The sequence below is a fragment of the Alligator sinensis genome, unplaced genomic scaffold, assembly GCF_000455745.1.
Source record: "Alligator sinensis unplaced genomic scaffold, ASM45574v1 scaffold2034_1, whole genome shotgun sequence".
NCBI lineage: Eukaryota > Metazoa > Chordata > Crocodylia > Alligatoridae > Alligator > Alligator sinensis.
In genome coordinates this window covers 137912-159528 of record NW_005843368.1, presented here as the reverse complement: position 1 = coordinate 159528, position 21617 = coordinate 137912, and the positions used below count along the sequence as shown (strand labels likewise).

The window sequence follows — 21617 nt, the reverse complement described above, 5'->3', positions numbered from 1 at the left end:
GCCCTCTTTCCTGCTTATGCAGGGGGTCGGACTCGATGATCTATAGAGGTCCCTTCCGACCCTAACATCTATGAATCTATGAGAGGCTACGGGACCTGAACCTGTTCAGCCTCCACAAGAGAAGGCTGAGGGGGGACCTGGTGACCGTCTATAAACTCACTAGGGGGGACCAGAAGGGTTTGGGGGAGACCTTGTTTCCCCTAGTGCCCCCCGGGATAACAAGGAATAACAGCCACAAGTTGTTGGAGAGTAGGTTTAGATTAGACATCCGTAAGAACTACTTCACAGTCAGGGCAGCTAGGATCTGGAACCAACTTCCAAGGGAAGTGGTGCTGGCTCCTACCCTGGGAGTCTTTAAGAAGAGGCTTGATGCCTACCTGACTGGGGCCATTTGAGCCCAGTTTTCCTCCTGCCCAGGCAGGGGGTCGGACTTGAAGATCTACAAGGTCCCTTCCGACCCGACTTCTATGAATTTATGATTCCTGGGGATGTTGTGACACCCCACCGCACCTGCTTGTATCCTGGTTTGGTGGAGCAGCTGTTATTCCTTAAGGTGAGCCTCCCACTGCTGGGGTTCCCCAAGCTCCACCTGCAGATGGACTGAGTGCCACCCTCCTCACTCTGTCTGCACCTATTTCTGTATTATTTTTTTACACCACATACTGCCCCACGCTCAGAGCTGGAGGGGGCACTCACTGCATCACCAGCTAGCAGGGGAAGAACATGTGCCTTCTGAGCTTCCGTGCCAGGATGAACTTGGAGGTATGAGCTGGGGCTATGGGGAAGGAGGAGGCCCCAAGTTCTGGGCATGACAACTAACACTGCACTCCCCTGGCTCTGAAAAGTGGTTTGTAAATATGTGTGTGTGTGTGTGTGTGTGTGCAGTGTCCTCAGTCAGTTTATGGGAATGATGCAGGGCCCTGGGTACATCTAAGCCCCAGGGCTGGGACTGGAAGGAAGTGCTCTGGCAGCTGCTGGAGAAGAAGCTCCTGAAGGAAAGGAAAAAAAAGGCTCTGTGACAGTTTGGCTGCTTGAGTAGCTGCTGATGCGACTGTGCTGCAGTGCACTGCTGTGCTTACCTGTTGCTTTTTAAAGTTGTGGACTGAGACGAGGCTGTAGGGGACGAGGAGAGCTCATTGGGGCACACTACCATGTTGTGTAGAGGCCCCAGTACCAGTGAGGGTGCACCTTAACACACACACACTGTCACACACCCATGTCACAAGTTTTGCCTGTCAGCAGCCTGAGGTACTGGGTCCCAGAAACCCCTGCACCTATCTCCTTGAAACCTGGCAGGCTTTTTCGCCTCAGCAGGGGCTAGCATGCCTGCAGTTTTCACTCTGCTGTGCCTTAACACACATGCATGTGACATGAGTTTTGCTTGTCAGCAGCTTGAGGTGCAGTTTCCCAGAAAACCCTGCACTTATGTCCTTGAAACTTGGCAAGCTTTGTGGCCCCAGGAAGCACTACCATCCCTGCAGTTTTCACCCCACTGTGGCTTAACACACACACTTGACATGAGTTTTGCTTGTGTTTGCATGAGTTTTGCAGTTTGAGGTACAGCTTCCCAGAAACCCCTGTATCTATCTCCTTGAATCTTGGCAAGCTTTGTGGCCCCAGGAAGCACTACCATCCCTGCAGTTTTCACCCCACTGTGGCTTAACACACACACTTGACATGAGTTTTGCTTGTCAGCAGCTTGAGGTGCAGTTTCCCAGAAACCCCTGCATCTATCTCTTTGAAACTTGGCAGGCTCCAAGCCCTGAGAAGGGGACAGCACCCTGGGATGCTTTAATCCAATCAGCCAAAAAATGACAAAGTTATAGGTATTTCATTGTTTCCCCTTATACTCTATGGCTGAATCTCCGAATCTCTCCAAACTGGAGTCGAGTCCAATTTGGCCAAATCGATTCAGAACAGTGATACGAATCTCCAAATCAAATCAATGGCCTCTGAATTGGCTGAATCCAAATCCGAATCGAATACTTCCCTCTTTGCACAGGCCTTATGCTCAAGGACTGTAACTTGATTGCCTTATCTCTGGGGAAAGGCTACACATTTATGTAACAGCTGGGCAATGCACATCACAGATAGACCAACCCTGGAGTGGCAAAACTTTAAAACAACTGAATGGCGCTTAACGCTAACATTCACATTTTAATGTGTGGGCCATATCAGTTTTAAGAGCTCCCTGAGCAGCCTAAAATTGCTGTGTAACAAAGCCCCAGACTTGTAGACTTTCTCCTTTCACTTCATCCCCTTCTCAATGTAAAGCTTCTATGGGTTCCAGTCCACATTGATAAAGAAATAGCAATTACAGGACTCCTCCTACAGTCTAATCCTGGAACAAGCTTCCATGCAAAACTCCCCTCCCTGATGCTTCACCTTCTCAGGGGACTCTCTGGGTCTTGGTCAGTGCTCTGAAACCTGAACCCCAACTTTCTCTGTTCATTCCCCCTGCTAACAAGGAGCACTTCCTTTTTTCATAGAATCAGAGAAATTTAGGGTTGGAAGGGACCTCAAGAAGTTATCTAGTCCAACCCCCTGCTCAAGGCAGGAGGATACCCAACTAGATCATCCCAGTCTAAGTTTATCTAGCTGGGTATTGAAAACCTCAAAGGATGGAGATTCCACCACCTCTCTGGGTAACCCGTTCCAGTATTTTACTGCCCTCCAAGTGATAAAATTCTTCCTCATATCTAACCTAAACTTTATTTGTTGCAACTTGAGACCATTGATCCTCATTCTGTCATCTGCCTCCACTGAGAACAGTCTACTTCCACCCTTTCTAGCTCCACCCATTCTAACTCCACTCTTTCTAGCTCCACTTCAGATAGCTGAAGACTGCTCTTAAATCCCCTCTTAGTCTCCTATTCTCTAGAATTAATAAGACCAATTCCCTCATTCTCTCCTCATAAGTCATATGCCCCAGTCCTCTCACCATTTTTGTTGCCCTCCACTGGACTCTCTCCAATTTATCCACCTCCTTTCTGCAGTTGGGGGCACAAAACTGAACACAGTACTCCAGATGTGGCCTCACCAGTGCTGAATAGAGGGGAATAATTGCTTCCCTTGATCTGCTGGCAACAGACCTACCAGTGCAACCCAGAATGCCATTAGTCTTCTTGGCACCAAAGGTATACTGCTGGCTCATATTCAGCTTATTGTCCACTGTAACTCCCAGGTCATTTTCTGCAGAGCTGGTGCCCAGTCAGTCAGTCAGTCCCCAGCCTGCACCAGTGCATGTGATTTTTCCATCCTAAGTGCAGGACTTTGCACTTGTCCTTGTTGAACCTTATGATATTTCTTTTGGCTCAATCCTCCAATTTCTTTAGGTCACTCTGAATCCTATCCCTACCCTCCAGTGTATCTACTACTCCCAACAACTTGGTGTCATCTGAAAACTTGCTGAGGGTGCACTGTATACAATCTTCCAGGTCATTCATGAAGACATTGAACAAAACCGGCCCCAGGACCGACCCCTGGGGCACTCCACCTGATACCAGCTAACAATTAAACATTGAGCCATTGATTACTACTCTCAGAGCCTGATGCTCCAGCCAGTTTTCTACCTATCTTACAGTCCATTCATCCAGCCCATACTGCCTTAGCTTGCCTGTGAGAATGTTGTGGGAGACCATACAAAACTATTGCTAAAGGCAAGGTATATCACATCCACTTGTCTCCCTGCATCCACAGAGCCAGTCATCTCATCATAGAAGGCAATCAGGTTGGTCAGGCAAGATTTGCTCCTGGAGAATCCATACCAACTGTTCCTAATCACCTTTTTCTCCTCCAAGGGCTTACAAATGGATTCCTTGAGGATTTACTCCATGATTTTTCATATTCTCCATGGTTCAACCCTTAATGAGAACAAAGCCCTTTTCTTCCACTTTCCCACCCAGAGTACACGTTAATGCAGAGTAGAGGCAAGGTGCGAGCGTCCAGTATGGTAAAGGGTGGACTTTGAAGATCTGCAGTCCTGAACTGTTCATTTAACAACATGTGGCTAGAATGAATTAAAAGGTAACTGTGCCATCATATGCATTAGATGATCAGTCACAGAATATAACCCTTTACTGATCAGTATTATAGTCATAAAATACAAAGAAATAAACATGATCCTTGCAAAATAGTACAGATAACTTAAACATTTTGCTTATGAATTTTATTTATTGATTAATTCTATTCCAATGTTAAAAAAGAGTTCGGATTATTTGAACCCTCAGTAGAGGCATATGCTTATTGACTGATTTACTCAGGGCCACCCTAAAATCCTTATTTCTCAGGCTGTATATAAGGGGATTTAACAAAGGGGTCAAGACAGTGTAAAAAAGAGAGAATAGCTTGTTTAGATCTTTTAATACATCATTTTTGGGTAACAAATAGACAGTCATCAAAGCCCCATAGAACATTATAACTACAATAAGGTGCGAGGAGCAGGTGGAAAAGGCTTTTTTTCTCCCTGTGGTAGAAGGGATTTTCAGGATGGTGGCAATGATACAAATATAGGATGTCACGGTGAGCAGAAAGGGAGGCACCGTGCACACGGTGGCAACGATAGACATAGCTGTCTCTGTTGTGTGGGTTTCGCTGCAGGACAGCACTAGCAATGGTGTGTAATCACAGAAGAAATGGTCTATTTTGTTGGACCCACAGAAAGTCAGCTGTGATGCCAAGAATGATGTGAAGGCATTAGCTACAAATCCAATTACCCAAGGCCATGCTGCTAGCTGGATACAGACCTTGCTGTTCATCAAGCCTCCATAATGCAGTGGTTTGCATATTGCTAAGAACCGATCATAGGACATGGCAGATAAAAGATAACACTCGGAACATGCAAAGGAACCAAAAGCATAAAACTGAAAGAAGCAACCATTTAATGAAATCCCATTTTCTTTGTTAAGCAAACTAGCCAACATCCTGGGCAGGATGGTAGAGGTGTAGCAGATCTCCAAGAAGGATAAATTCCCCAGGAAGAAATACATGGGGGTGCGAAGGCAGTGCTCAGTGACAACTAGGGCAAGAATGACAGCGTTTCCTACCAAGGTCAAAATGTAGATCATGAGGAAGAGCAGGAAGAGAAGGGTCTGGAGGTCATAGACATCACCAAATCCCCGGAAGACAAATTCTGTAATCAAAGTTTGGTTTCCTTGTTCTAGGCCTGCCATGGTCTATATCTGTCAGCAAAGAGGGGAAAAAAAAGTTGAAACGTAAAAGAAAAATTATGCCATCCCTTCTACTTCATATTATACTTATTAATTCCACCTCTTATTACGACCCTTAAACACTGTGTGAGATCTCAGACCAACAACCCAAGTGACCTGTTGTTTTTGCTCTGTACAAAGCACTGAGCTATTTTTTTTTTCCCCACTAGGAAACTTTTGAAAAGTCATCCCGCTATCCAGAAACTCACTGCTATCATCTGTACCATTCTTTCTTCTGTTGTTTTCTTGCAGGCTGCATGCCTTCCAACAGGAACAAACCAATATTGAGGAGTCCACTACTGACAACGACCTGCTTTGCAGTTGGGATCTCATAGCTAGCCGACAGGATTTAAGATGTCAGCTTTCAGGGTCGTTCTGACAGATTTAGATATCTAAATCCCTAAAGTCTATGTGCCTTAGGCTGTACATGCCCAAATAGTGCATCCATAGCTGTTAAACTGCAATTTTTAGCGCTCATGCACATTTTACACTTCAGTCCTGGTTAGCCTACAGAGCATGTTGCAAGGGGAAAATAAGATCACTCATGTAAGCATTTCAATCTGGGCAAATCACAATGTGATTGTCAATGGGGCAAAAACCACATGTAGCACAATGAATCTCTCAGCTATTACCTGTAGCCAAGTGACTGCTGTACCTGACAGAGAGAGAGAGAGAGAGATTGCTTTCAACAAGAAGGCAAACACAGTTAGGAAGGAAAAATGGGACACAGACTTAAAAAAGGAATGACAAAACTGTGTCTTTCCCAGATTGCACATGTTCTTAGTGATGTGCAGGATTATATTACTGCCTTGGAAAGTAGGACATCTCCAACAGTCAAGATCTGGTACAATAAAATGCTCATGCCAGCATCCATGGAGAGAGTTGTGTTCAGCAGTCTTTTTCTTTCCTTTCCTCTTTATTACTTATTGTTTCTCATTTATTCTTATGTATATATTATTTCTGGTTTCATATTTCCTTTATTACTTATTATTGAAAGACTTCACAGCTAGCCATGTACAGTTCACATATACATAGTTCTGATTTGTGTGTTGCATTACCAAAAAAATCAGTAGACAAGGAATCACAGAAACCAGAAAAGTATACAAAGCTTATAGTGAGACACAAAGAATGCAAGAGTCAAAGATCGATAGGTTGACCTACTGATAGGTCAAAAAAATACTTTCCTAGTTGTATTAAAGAAGCTGTAGTTTAGATGTAATGACAACACTTATAAGTTAAGCAGTGGAATAATTTACCTAGGGAGCTCTTGGCACCCCTTTCACTGGAGGTTTTTAAGAAAAAAAAAATCTACCATGGACAATCCAGGTCCTGCTCCTGCATCAGAGGAAAGGGATAGATGAGATGACTTTTTGATGCAACTTAGAAATCATAGAAATGATTTATCAATCTAAAGCATTCACTCTTATTCTCTTTCACTGTGTCTTTTTCTCTCTCCCTCTCAGAAAAAAAGTGGGTTTTTTTCTACACTTTACTGTATTCCTAAAAAAATTAAATAGGTCATGGAAAATGCTGTTATAATTACTCTGTATGAAACACTGCAATGGGAATAGTTTTAACATTTTTAAAATGTTCATCACTATTCCTATTATCATAGAGACATTTCCTTTTTGACTAATCATAGTAATAACATATACCATTTTCAAAACAATTTCCTTTATCAAGGGACTACATATATATCAACTCATTGCCACTGCCATTACTGTTTTGGCTGATTTTACAGGGCTGCTGAGAAGGATTTATCAGCAATTGGAACTGTGTTGTATTAGGCATTGAAGATGCACAGAAAAAAAAAAAAAGGCTCCAAAATGCTTCTCCTCTCAATGCCTAGAAAGGTTCATGCCATCCAATCACTAATAGTCAAGATAAGCAATTTCACCCTTTTCTTTATTAAAAAAAGAATGCAAACTGTTGGCTTACTGTAAAGCCAAGTCTTTTAGGAGCTGGAGGAGGTCACCTCTTCATGGAGCATCACCAAGACTGGGATCTGTACCAGGATACCATTCACTTCTCATCCTTTCAATCTATTTCTCTTCGACAATAAAGAAGCAGCCAAGAGCCTCCAGTTCTTTTGACCTGACCATTATGCTTGTAGTGGTGTAATTGAGAGTGATTGCTGTTCCTGATTCAATACTTATTCCTTCCATGTGAAGGCAATTGTGACCCTGGGAATTCTTAATTACTCAGAAGGAAAACAAGAAATAAACCAATTAAGTTAACAGAACAAAAACCTAACCTCAAAGGAGTAATAATGAAGCAAGAAAATATTATACTTCTCCAGACATCACTTTCTCATTTTCACCCAGATTCCATCACTCAGCAAGATGGGTGAAGGCCTTATAAGCTGTTAAACAAAATCTTAGGAACCCAAGCAGTATTATTTAAGACCCTGATCCTGCATTCTTTATGTGACCATTGCTCATTTTGCCGTTAACAATCAACACACACCAACCTGAAACCAATAAAGGGAAAATATAAGGCAGTTAGACATCTCCCCTGACAATCAAGTGCAAGTAGGGAAACCTGTCTTACATGCAAGACAGGTGGCTTTTCACAAACTGACAGGAGATCAGTGAAACAACTGTCCCTTCTCTCTATGGAAGACCCCGTTTCTCACAACTGATGGCCTCTTCCTTCAACATTAACACACGTTTGATTGGAGCAGGCTGGAAAAAAGAAATCTATGGATTATGGGAAACTGCAGTACTTCAAAACTTGTTTTCACTCGGAGCTGTTCCAAAAAGTTTTTAAAAAGACAATTTTTCCATGTGGAAAAAATGGTTCATACAGTAGGGCTGCATGAAATGTAGCCCTACTACATTTCATGCAGCCCTACTGCAGCACATACAGTAGGGCTGCGTGAAATGTCATCAGCCGTTTAATTCTGGAAGTGTTTCAGCCCATTTTGGTGCCCGAAACACTGAATCCAAAATGAAACAGAAGGCTCTGAAACATCTCTGAAATGAAATAAAACCATGAGAAACATTTCAGAAACGTGCATATAAGGCTCTGCGTGAAGCCTTTCTCTGCCTTTTGTGAGCTGTCTGTCTGGAAGCAACAGCATGTGAAAGGTACTGACTGGCTGCAGTGGCTAGCTTCCATGCTTGTCTGTCTTCTTGGAAAGGATTGGATGCACCTTTCTAATATATTACAAATAGACGTTATATTGCACGTAGAAGATACATTGCACGCACACACACGTTTTCTCTGCCTGCTGAGTAGGGGGATGAGACAGGATCTGCACCTGCACTCCAGAAATGAGGGTGTAGTGTAATGTGGGATCATTTTGAGGTGGCAGATGATCCCAAGTATGCTTTCTGCCTGAACTGCCAATGCAACACCAACCGGGGCAAGGGCAAGGAACACTTCAGCATCACAGGGATGCTGATGCATATCAGGAGTCACCACCCACTTGGACTTGCTCCTTCTCATCCTGGCACCAGTGGAAGTGTGCCCAAAGGGAAGTCCCCATCTCACTCCAAACCCCCATCCTGCAGAAGCAGGGGAAGGCCACCCTGGACCAGTGGGGGAAAGGGAGGTGCGTTCCCTAGGTGAGGAAGTTCACCCAGAGCACTGAGGAGATGTTTGCTCTGGATGGCCAGCCTTTCTCCTTAGTTGAGCACCCAGGGTTCAGGTGGCTCATGGAGATCATGGCCCCATCATACTGCATGCCCACACCCATCACCTTCAGCAGGGCAGTGATGCCCTCCCTGTATGAGGATTGCAAGGAGTACTTGAGGGAGGAGCTGCACCAAGAAAGTCCATAGGTGGCCTTACCCTTCACCTCAGACATCTGGAGCAGCTGGGCTGGAGATCATGGAGGATGGAGACCTACCTCTCCCTCACAGGGCACTGGTGCAATCAGTCAGGCTGTTGGTGGGTTCTCCTTCAAGAAGAGGTGATGGATGAGTTCCATACAGCAACCGAGATCATGGAGGCCGTGAGCTGCATGGTGCAGGGGTGGTGCCCTCTGGCACTCTGGGCAGGCCTCACATTGCCACATGATGTCGTTCCTCATCCCTGGCCAAAAGAACCACTGCCCCACTCTGGACACTGTCTTGTCTGCCCAGAGGTGGCCCCCCACTAGGCTGGTGTGTGCCAACCTCCATACCTTTCACGGAGTCTCCCAGAGATGACTAACTACTGGGTCCACTCCCCCTGGACTGGGCACTTTGCCACCTGGTATAACAAACCCTGTTGTATCCAAAAATAAGCGTTACTTACATCCATCTCTGGCCGTATGGTCTCTTTTTCCACCCGAGCCACCTCCGTCTCCTGGATCCTTTGTAGTTCACTGTCCTGCTCTTGGGCTGTACAAAAGTGCATGTCTTCGGCACTTGTCCTGAGGATAAACGACTCCTCCTCATTGGTCACATCCAAATCTTCTTCGGCTATCCAGCCTTCCCCTGGGGGCCATCTGCCCTGTCTTAATTCTTCTGTAGGCACTTCTTCTACTACTTCATAGAGGCACTTCATAGAGGGGCAGCCAATCCCTTCTGACAATCATCTGACCATCCAGTTGTGGGGCCAGGCTGATGCGTAATTGGCCCTTGTGGCCAGCAATCCTCATGTTCACAAAATCCCTTTCATATTTTTCGGTTTTGCCATGTGTGCAGCGCATCCAGACCAGAGGGCACCATTCAGTGACACTCTGGGGAATTGCCCCAGCCCGTATCAGAGTTTGGGAGCAGCCTGTGTCCAGTGTAGCTCGTAGTGGTTTGCTTGCCACCTATGGTGTCACCATCGGGCGGTCCCATCCCTCTACTTCTTGGCACCGCCCAAAGCTGCAGTCCATTTCTTCAACCTGTTCATGGGCCTCATGGTGCTCTTTCACCCCTATTGCCTCTCCCGTGGGTCTCCACTTCTCTGGGGCCCCTAAAGCACATTTCCAAGACACGTGCCCCATCTTACCATACTGGTAACATATGATCCCTCGTCTACTATAGCGTACAGGCCCCCGCTGGAGCTCATCCTCCCTCTTAGGAGTTGCCCCTGTACTTCAGTAGTTCTTTTCTCATAGTGGTTCCCCTTCTGAGGTGACGAATGCCTCTGCAACCCTTAAGGCTTCTGTGGACATCCAAGGAAGATGTTGGCAGACCCATAGCTGGGTGTTCTCATCCAGATCCTTCACGAATTGTTCCAGTAGGATCTGGTCAGCTAAGGCCGCTTGATCAACCTTTCCTGGTAACATCTATTTATCCAAAAGATCTTTCAGTAGCTGCATCAAGTTCCGGGGCCTACAGTCTTCCTTGCTCTTGGGGGCCCGGAACAGCCTGCGGTAGTGGTCTAGGGTGAGTTCCAACCACTGTAATATCGCTGCCTTAACTTTTTTGTAATTGTAAGCCTCTTCCTGTGGCAAGGCCCTATAAGCGGCCTGTGCCTTGCCCACTACTAGGGACCAGAGCTGACTGGCCCATTGCAACTGGTCTACCCCAGCTTGGATCGCCGTTCTCTCAAATGATTCAATGTAGGCCTCTACGTCATCCTCTAATGTCATACTGTTAGGATGGTAAACCCTTGCATTTTCCCACAGCTTGTCATACTGTTTCAAAAGAAAATAAAGGTAGTTGAGTAGTAACCACTGCATTGATGCCCCTAGTGCTAATGTTGCTTTTATTTTTTAATCCTGGCAGGAAGGCAGGGTAACTTCTTCATGTGAACAATGTGACAGAAGATAGTAATCCAGAACAAAAGCCATGCTAAAAGCTACCACGGCTCATAGTAGAACTGACATCTTTTATTAGGCCACCAAGATTTTTGCAAAATAAATAAATAAATTGCAAGCTTTCGGGATTTATCCGGCATTGGAGAAAAGATTGTTAAAGTTCTGGGTAGAAGTGAAAGTTCATGTTTCATAGGATTTCATAGAGGAGTCAGTGGATGGAAAGCTCCTCCTGGGCAAGGCAGTTCTTAGCTGATAAAGTCTTCCAGCTCTCTTGTGAGGCTGTGATGATGCAAATTAGTAGGGGTGTGCCCTATTCAATTCGGATTTGGATTCAGCCCGAAACGGGGACAGTGATTCGATTTGTTGATGCGGATCACTCTCCCTGATTCGATTTGGCCAAATCCGAATCTGAAGATTCGAAGCTTATTCAGAGAATCAGCGATTCAGACATAGACACAGCTTTAAATGTTTTTTCTACATACCTTGAGGTACCAGCTGCGGCTCATGAACGCTGTGATGCTGGGGCAGATGGAGCATCCCACAGGACTAAGGCCCCCCCCCCTCTCAGTGGTGAACCCAGAAGGATGTACTTTCAGTCCATCTCCAGGTCCACAGGGCAATGTGCAGGGGGCCTCCCCGCACCCCCAGCTCGGGAATCAGCGATCAGCCACAGGGGGACCCTGGGTGCTCCCCCCAACCCAGGAGGCACCAGTCGCCGAGCCGGGGGGGCCTCCCATGTGCATTCCCCGATGAACCCAGAAGCGGACTGGAAGTGCTTCTGGTCCACTTTGGGGTCTGCTGCTGAGTGCGCTGGTGAGCCCCCCACGCTTCTGTGAGACACTCCATGTACCCCAGCATCACAACATTCACGAGCCACCTGCTACCTAGAGGTATGCAGAAAAATCATTTAAAGCCATGTCTATGTCCAAAATGCCGAATCTTTCCGAATCTCTCTGATTCAATTTGGAGAGATTAAAGGGTCCTCTGATTCAATTCAGATTGGGAGATTCAGCCACCAAATTAGGCCGAATCTCTGCCAAATTGAATCAGGGACTGAAGCTTCACACGGCCCTACAAATTAGTTTGAACAAAGACAGGAGCATGCTCAGGTTTCAGGTGGTCACAGTTGCTTCAGACACAGGCTGTGGAATTGTGTGGCTGCCCGGGCCATGGCCCAATCAACTTTTAGCACATTAATTTAGCTAGCTATGCAGTTAAAGAAATAGCTACACAGTTTTAACCAGAATGACAATTGCGCATTTGTGGGTTATATAAATTAACATGCTAAAAGTTGGTTGGGCCATAGCCCAGGTGGTCTACCTCATCCCATGGCCTATGGTTTCAGACATTTTAAAGAGAGAAATTAATTATTGCCTTTTTCAAGCCAAACTCCATCTCAAGAGAGACTGAGATTTTCTCCCCCTCGCCCCCATCCCCTGTCCCACCCAGAGACTGGAGAGATTTCTAGGAACACACACACAATCCTGATCCACAGCCCCGTGACCCCGCAAGCTCTGCTGATGCCCCAAACTCCCAACCCACAGCCCCCTGCCCCAACATGGCTACCAGTCGGTGTTTTGGGAACTGTGGTTCTACCTAGTGGCGGCCGTATTGAAAATGAACCAGAGAAGGAAATTTTACCCACATGGATGTAGCACAGGGGGCCCCCAGCTCTGCCAGAGGGGCCCCAGCTGATCCTGTCCTAACCAGGCTGGAGCGCGGTGGCTCTGTATCTTGCAGGCAGCAGCGTATGTCTGGCCCCACTGCAGGTTGGTGGGAAGAGGAGGGGAGGTTTGTAGCACCCGGCCTGAGATGGGGCTGCTGTGTTGTGCCAGTTCAAAGCACCATCTGATGGAGAAAGAGGCTCGTTACATGTCTTTGAGTGGTTTTGCTTGCATGACACAAATCCATAGACGTAAGCAGCGGTGACACAAACTAAAATATGTCCGAGCACCTTCAGTTTAATGTGCCAAAAAGACTTTTAAAGCAGTGGGAAATCCCGATCGTGCAAACAGAAATGCAGCGGTGTAAATGGCAAATCTTGTGGCGTGTACAAATGCTCAGTGTGCCTGGGTGCCTGAAGGGAAAAGTAAGCCCAGAAGTGCTGCCTGGTTTGCAGTGGCAATTTGCTCTCCCTCTGTGGCTCAACTGTGTAATAGCTCTGTGGGCTTGGAGAGGCCATGCACAGGCAGAGAGGAGTGCATGGAGGTGTGTGCAGAGGAATGTGTATTTTCCGGGGGTCTGGAGTGGACACAGCCTCTGCAGAGTGCGAGACACCTGGACCTGCATGGGACAGCCCGAGGTGGCTGGAGCCCATGAGTGTGTGATGAGAGGAATGGGGGACTGCACCACCCTCCATCCATTGGGCAATAGTCAGAGTGCCTGGCTATTAGTTGTATAGGGGATTAATACAATGAGTATTTAACATAGTGCATAAGTTATTGTTTCAGCATTTGTTATCTTGACTACCCCTTAAGTGTAAATAGTTATCAACTGTCCTTTTTTTGTATGAACCCAACTTTGTGTATTATAAGTAGAGTATTGCAAACTTTTGATAGTATTTAATATTTGCTTGCATATAGAAATTACTTTCTGTATATAATTAAATTTCTGTAAATAGTTACTCTTGAGTCTGAAAGATTTCTCCATTGTGAAAGGGAGCCCCTCCTCTCAGGGACCCTCTGGCCACTCCTTGGTGAGCTGAGCAGGGGTAAATGTACCTGGCAGATACATCCCAAACATCTGGACACAACCGTGGGTAGTGTCACGTGCCAAGGGTTACATACTGATCAGTATTATAGTCATAAAATAGAAAGAAATACACATGATGCAGATCATTTAAACATCATGCTGATGAGTTTTTATTTATTTGTTGCTTCTGTTTCAGTATTAAAAAAGAGTTTGGATTCTTTGAATTCTCAGTAAAGGCACACGTTTACTGACTGAGTTACTCAGGGCTGCCCTAAAATCCTTATTTCTCAGGCTGTATATAAGGGGATTTAACAAAGGGGTCAAGACAGTGTAAAAAATAGAGAGCAACTTGTTTACATCTTTTAATATATCATTTTTGGGTAACAGATAGACAGTCATCAAAGCCCCATAGAATATTGTAACCACAACAAGGTGTGAGGAACAGGTAGAAAAAGCTTTTTTCCTCCCGGTGGTAGAAGGGATTTTCAGGATGGTGGCAATGATACAAATATAGGATGTCACGGTGAGCAGAAAGGGAGGCACCGTGCACACAGTGGCAATGATGGACATAACTGTCTCTGTTGTGTGGGTGTCACTGCAGGACAGCACTAGCAATGGTGTGTAATCACAGAAGAAATGGTCAATTTTGTTGGGCCCACAGAAAGTCAGCTGTGATGCCAAGAATGATGTAAAAGCATTCGCCACAAATCCACTTACCCAAGTCCATGCTGCTAGCTGGATACAGAACTTGTTGTTCATCAAAGCTCCATAATGCAGTGGTTTGCATATTGCTAAGAACCGATCATAGGACATGGCAGATAAAAGATAACACTCGGAACATGCAAAGGAACCGAAAGCATAAAACTGAAAGAAGCAACCGCTTAATGAAATCCCATTTTCTTTGTTAAGCAAACTAACCAACATCCTGGGCAGGATGGTGGAGGTGTAGCAGATCTCCAAGAAGGATAAATTCCCCAGGAAGAAGTACATGGGGGTGTGAAGGCGGTGCTCAGTGACAACTAGGGCAAGAATGACAATGTTTCCTACCAAGGTCAAAATGTAGATCATGAGGAAGAGCAGGAAGAGAAGGCTCTGGAAGTCATGGAGTTCACCAAATCCCAGGAAGACAAATTCTGTGACATATGTTTGGTTTCCTTGTTTGGGGCCTGCCATGGTCTTTATCTGTCGGGGGGAAAAAAAACACCAAAAAAAGGTTCAAACATAAAAGTAAATTTATGTCATCCCCTCTACTTAATATTATACCTTCTTCTTCTACCTCTCCTTATGACCCTGAAACAGGCTATGAGATCCCAAGCACCCATGCGGCCTAATGTTTTTACTCTGTAGAAACCGGTGATCTGTGTTTTTCCATGTTTGAAAAATCACCTAGCTATCCAGGAACACTCTTCTATCATCTTTACCATTCTTTCTTTTTTTTAATTTTATTCTTGTAGGTAGCACTCCCTCCAACAGGAAGAAAACAATAATGAGGAGTCCACTATTGATAATTACCTGATAATGACCTACCCTGTGGTCAGGATTTCATAGCTAGCAGACAGGATGTAAGTTGTCTAATTTCAGGATATTTCAAATAGATTTGGGTATCTAAATCCCTGAAGTCTGCACCTTAGGTGGTACGAGCCTAAGCAGTACATCCATAGCTGTTAAACTGCAGTTTTTTGCACTCATGCACATTTTACATTTCAGTCCTCCTCTACTAGGGTACAGAGCATGTTGCATGGGGAAATAAGATCACTCATGTAATTGTTTAAACCTGGGCAAATCCCAATGTGTCAGTGGGGCAAAGACCAAATGTAGCCCACTGAATCTCTCGGCTGTTACCTCCAACCAAGCAACTACTGTACCTGCACAGGAAGTCAAACACTTGCTTTCTACAAGAAGGCAAACAGAGTTAGGAAGGAAAAATGAGACGCGCAGATTTAGAAAAGGAATGACAAACCACATCCTTCCCAGATTGCACACGAATTGGGAGCCTTTTTAGTGACATGCAGGATTAGATTACCATCTTGGAAAGTAGGACTTCTCTAATGGTTCAAATATGGTACAATGAAATGGTGATGCCAGTATCTATAGAGAGTGATAATTCAGCAGGCTTGACTGCTTCAAAACATTTGGAAAGAGTTTTTTGTAGATTATTGTAACTAAATTATTAGCCTTTGTGCACCTCTCTCTCTTTCTCCTGTCTCTTCCTCTTCCTACCTCCTTTTTTCTTTCTTTTCTTCTTTATAATATATTGGTCATCATTTATTTATTATTACTTATTATTACTGTTGTTATTTATTTCTGTATTACTTACTGTTGCTATTTCCTTCATTACTTATTATTGAAATGCATACATATTTCACAGCTTGCCATGTACACTTAACATATTTCTGTTTTCTGTGTTGCATTAAAAAAATCAATAGAAAAGGAATAACAGAAGCAGAAAGCACACAACGATTTTAGTGAACCATAAAACATATGATTCAAATGTGATCTTGTTGTAAAAAAAAAAACAACAAATTTCATTCTGGGATTCAATAACAGGAATGGCAACAGCGGTGCATATAAAATACAGGAGTCAATCATCCTACTCTGTTAGCTAAAGCACTGTGTCCAGTTTCGGGCAACAGAGTTTAAGAAAGAGAAAAAATTAAGAGAGTCTAGAAGTTGGCAAGACTAATGTTAAGAGGTTTGGAAGCAATGACCTAAGCGGGAAATTTGAAGGAGCCGGAGTTAACCTCTCTAGAAAAAAAAAAAAGCAGGGTTCCTCTAATATCATAACAGTTTCCAAATAAATGAATATTTGTTATAAAAATGACAGTGTTCAGTTGTTCACTGTGTCCACTACTGACAGGACAAGAAATACTTGTCTAATTGTATTAAAGAAGCTGTAGCTTAGGTACCAGGGCAAAACTTCTAAGTAGAGCAGTAGAACAGCTTACCTTGGGAGCTCTTGGCACCCCTTTCACTGGAGGTTTTTAAGAACAAATTAAAGATCTACCAGGGACAATTTAGATATATTGGTCCTGCCTCAGAGGAAAGGGATAGATGAGATGACTTTTTGATGCAACTTTGAACACATCATTTCTATTTCTATCTAAACCACTCTCTCATTCTCTTTAACTTTGTCTTTCTCTCCCTCTCTCTCAAAAAAGGCACTTTTTTCTACACTTTTTTTTAATGTTGTTGCTAGCAAAACTAAATTGTTCAGGCGAAAACAAACCTATTTTATTTATTTTTATGCAATGGAAGTACTTTTAACATTTAAAGGCTCCAATAATGCAATTACTGGAAGATTTGATGAAACTCAATAAAGGCCAATGAAGAGTCATGCCCTTAGAAGAAACACATGCACAAAAACACTTAGAGGTATTACTGTCTAAGCTGTAGTAAGTAGATGGAATGAAAGATTTGATTTAATGAAAATTTATCTTTTTAACCAGTCACAGTAATAAGGACTACCATTTTCTTCGCAATTTTCTTTACCGAGGCACTACACATATATCAGCTCACTGCCATTCTTGTTCGGTTTGCTTTCCAGGGCTGCTGAGAAAGATTTATCAACAATCAGGACTTGGTTTTACAAGGCATTGCCCATACACGGAAAAAAAGGCTCCTAAATGCTTCTCTCAATGCTAGAAAGGCTCAAACAATCCTATCACTAAGAGGTGAAGATGAGCAATTCAACCTTTTTCTTTATTAAAAAAAAACTGCCAAAAGCTGTCTTACCTCAAAGGCGAGTCTTTTAGGAGCTGGAATCCAAGAGGTCACCTCTTCATGCAGTATCACCAAGATCAAGAAACATGCTGTGTCCACCTTCACTTCCCAGAAAGTCTATTTCTTTTCTACTAATGAAGAGGCAGCTAAGATCCATCAGTTTTTTTTCGACCGGTGCATTGCCCTTGTAGTGGAGTAAATGAAAGTAATTGTTCCTGAGTCAATACTTATTCTTTCCATGTGAAGGGAAAATATTTTGATGGTAATTTTTAATTATTCAGAAGGACAACAATAAATAAACCAATCAAGTTAACAGAACCAAAGGTCTAACCTCAAAGGGGTAATAATGAAGACAGAAAAAAAGTTGTACCTCTCCAGACATCACTTTCTCATTTTCACTCAGATTCCATTACGCGCCAAGTTGGACGAATGCCTTATAAACTTTTAAATAAAATCTTAGGAATCCAAGCAGTAATATTTAGGGCCCTGATCCTGCATCCTTTATGTGACCAGTTCTCCTTTTCCCTTTTATTATCAGCACTCACCAGCCTGAAACCAATAAAGGGAAAAAATAAGGTAGGTATGCATCTTCCCTGACTATCAAGTACAAGTAGGGAAACCTGGCTTACATGCAACGATGGCTTGGGTTTTCATACAAACTGACAGGAGACTTGTGCCCCAAGAAATCAATGAAACAACCGTTCCTTAAGCTTCATGGAAAACCCCTACCTTTCAGAACGATAGGCCTCTTCCTTTAGGCATTAGCACACATTTGAATGGAGCAAGCTACAAAAAAAAAAAAAAGAATCTATGGATTAAGGGAAATTGCATGGTTTTGACATTTCTTTTCATTCCAAGCTGTTCAAAAAAGTTTATTTTTTTCCCTGTGGGAAAAAAAGTCCAGACAGAACTTTTGAATCCTAAGGGACCTCAAGGGATTACCTTGTTCAACCTCCTACTCAAGACAGGATCAACCCTTTCTAAACTTTTCCAGACAAGTGCCTGTCCAACTTCCATTTAAAAACTTTCAAAGACAGAGATTGCATAACCTCAAGGTTAGAATGATGTCTTTAATATTTTACTTAAATCTGTGGCCACTGAGGTATCTATCACCCTCCCCTTTATAACCGTACATCAGGTAGTTGCAAAATGTTATTAAATCCTCTCTGTCTTCAAATACCTGAAGTGCAGTTATACAGAGGAGATTTCATAATGGCCATAAATCTGGCTCCCATCTGTATCATTAGCTTGTTTTCTCTTCTCTAGGCTAACTAATCACAGTTCTTTGACCTTTTCTCATATGTCGCATTTTCAAGGCCTCTAATAATTTTTGTTGCTTTACACTGAGCTCTTTCTAATTTATTCCAAGTCTTTCTGTAAGTTAAATGTCCAAAGCTGAACACGTTGCTCTAGGGTAGACCTCACTGGCCCTGAACAGAGTGGAAGAAAGAATCCTTTTCCTTTACTAATAAACAACATTTTTGGTAATACAGGGTGTTTATAAGGTTCTTTTTCAACTTTAAAAACTTTGGCTGTACACATGATAGAAGCAAACTGTCAATGGCAATTGAAAGCATACTTCCTTAAGTTTTAACACAATACAACATAGACTTAAACATAATCACCGTCTCTCATGCTACATCTTTCAATTTGATTTCCCAATTCATAGAAAACATTTTCCAGTTGCTGATGAGTGATTTCATAAATTGCATGATCCTTGCCCTAGGCACAGCTTACACTATGCTAAAATTATGCTTTCAATTGCATCCGACGGTTTTCTTCTATCATGCGTATATCCAAAGTTATTAAAATTTAAAATTGCACAAGGACTTTATAAACACCCTGTGCAACTCTGCAACCATTTTTGCTTTGTAACAACTGTACACTGTTGGCTTGCTTTCAGTTTATGATCCATCATAACCCCTTAGTCCTTTTCTACAGTCCTGCAGTTTAGATAGTAATTCGTCTAATTCATAGATTCATAGATGTAGGGTTGGAAGGGACCTTGCAGATCTTCTAGTCTGACCCCCTGCCGTGGGCAGGAGATAAAACTGGGCTCAAATGATCCCAGCCAGGTAATCGTCAAGCCTCCTCTTAAAGATACCCAAAATAAGAGCCAGCACTACTTACCTTGGAAGTGGGTTCCAGATTCTGGCCGCCCTGACTGTGAAGTAGTGCCTTCTAATGTCTAGTCTGAACTTACTTTCTAACAACTTATGGTCGTTATTCCTTGTTACTCCAAGAGGCGCTCGGGGGCACAAAGTCTCTCCCATTCCCCGCTGATCCCCACTAGTAAGTTTATAGATGGACACCAGGTCCCCTCTCAGCCTTCTCTTTTGAAGGCTGAACAGGTTCAGGTCCCATAGCCTCTCCTCGTATGGTCTGCCCTGCTGCCCCCGATCATGTGAGTGGCCCTCCTCTGGACCCTCTCCATGCTGTCCACATCCCTCCTGAAGTGCGGCACCCAGAACTGGGCACAGTACTCCAACTGTGGCCTGACCACTGTCACATAGAGGGGGAGGATCACCTCCTTGGCCCTGCTTGAGATGCATATGTGGATGCACGACAAGGTGCGGTTAGCCCTACTGACCGTGTCCTCGCATTGGCGGCCCACGTTCATCTTGGAATCAATAATGACTCCAAGATCTAATCGTTTTTGTACACATGTTTGTTCTAAGTGCATGACTCTTCATTAGCCTTTACTGAGTTTCATTAGATTAAGTTCAGACCACTTATCAAGGTCATTCTGAATCCTAATTTTATCCTCCAAAGCATCTGCAACTCCACCCAGCCTTGTGATATTTGCAGATTCGCTAGCAATGCAAAATTATATTGATATACCACCTCTGTGAAGGATGGACTGGTGCCTGTGTAGAAGTGAGGAGGTCTTGGCTTCTCTGCTGACACCTCAGCAGGTTACCTCTGCCCCACCTCTCCAGCCTTTCTAGACGTGGTCCCCAGGTGGCAGACTCCCCCTCTCTCCATACTCTGGAGTTTCATACCAGTGGACTGCAGTGGACTCAAACATTTTGACAGTCACTGTGGTTCTCAAAGTAGGTCTGCAAAGCAGTCATCATGTCCCCTCTCCTTTACAGATATGAAATGTGTTTTGAGGTAAAGAAACTTGCTCTTGAAGCAGAGAATATATAGCCTAAGAAGGAAAAGGAAAGGTATCCCAGCTGGCAACCTACTTTTCCCTGCAGAAAGACCTGCAACTTTTGCAGATGGATCTGTAGTCTGAGGACTGGGCCCTTAAATCCTCTTAGGACCTATCAGTAAGCTGTGGTAGAGACCATAAGTGAATCAAGGGATGCCACTATGGTTGTTTCCCTGGGTGTAGGAAGGTCACTCCCATGAGTCTTGGAGGTGGGGTTGACTTGGCTACAGTACCACCCCCTGGTCAGTAGCGCTCAGGAGGCAGAAAGTTTGGCCACACAGAAAAAAACAGCAAGGGAGGGGGTACTGCATCCTGGGATGCTCAGGTACTGAAACTTGATTGCCTTACCTCTGGGGAGCGGACACGCATTCATGTAATATGAGCTGGGTAACGTGGATCACAGATAAACCTACCCTGGATGACTGAACAGTGCTTTAAACTAGCTTTCATGTTTTAATGTGTGGACAATGCAAGTTTTAAGAGCTCCCTGAGGACCTTAAATTAATGTCTAACAAAGCCCAAAGCTTATAGTCTGCCACAGGCCACCTGGGCACTGTGAGTATATCAATTTAGTTGCAGACTGACTGAACACTGCAACTTTATTAGCCACTGGGCTTTTTGGTTTGGGATTGAGGAGAAGATGTTGGGAAGGAAAGCAACAACAAGTTTCACTTATGAAAAAGAATGAATTTTACTTATAACAACAAAAGATATAGTTTGCACATATGACAGTTAGTAAAAAAGTTAAGCTAATAAACAGACAACATAACAATACAAGTTAAAATTGACAGTGATAATAAAAACAGATAGAGAGAAATCAACCAAGAGTTCCCACTTGGTTAGTAACTTACTGATAGTCTCTCAGTTAGAAACACGTCAAGTTGATTCAGCGAAATCAGGCGTCTCCGATTTACGCTGTCAGAAGGAGAACCAGAGGAGGGCCCTCAGTCAGGTCCTGGTCTTCGTTCACACAGGGAATAAGAGAGATCCAGGGGAATGGAACAGCAATGACCCTTCTGTTCCGTCCTTCCCAAGGGTTACTTAGCGTGCGTGTTCTTTTATATCTTCTGTATGCTAATTTTTTGGTTATATAGCTATTCATAATGTTACTCTATAGCTGTTATCCTATGGGGTTAAAAGGTGTAAGAAATCATTGCAA

At 43.8% G+C, this 21617-nt stretch overlaps 2 protein-coding genes across 2 annotated transcripts; both read right to left on the bottom strand.

Moving 5' to 3' along the window:
• Positions 1 to 4196: 4196 nt before the first annotated feature.
• Positions 4197 to 6520, bottom strand: LOC102373785 (olfactory receptor 6F1-like). Its single transcript, XM_014527222.1, has 2 exons — positions 6464 to 6520; positions 4197 to 5180 (listed from the first exon to the last, which is right to left on the bottom strand). The coding sequence occupies exon 2, from the start codon at positions 5169 to 5171 to the stop codon at positions 4197 to 4199; it is 975 nt and encodes a 324-aa protein (XP_014382708.1). The 5' UTR covers positions 5172 to 5180; positions 6464 to 6520.
• Positions 6521 to 13779: 7259 nt separating this feature from the next.
• Positions 13780 to 17376, bottom strand: LOC102373535 (olfactory receptor 6F1-like). Its single transcript, XM_025195000.1, has 2 exons — positions 17314 to 17376; positions 13780 to 14763 (listed from the first exon to the last, which is right to left on the bottom strand). The coding sequence occupies exon 2, from the start codon at positions 14752 to 14754 to the stop codon at positions 13780 to 13782; it is 975 nt and encodes a 324-aa protein (XP_025050785.1). The 5' UTR covers positions 14755 to 14763; positions 17314 to 17376.
• Between the last annotated feature and the right edge of the window lie 4241 nt (positions 17377 to 21617).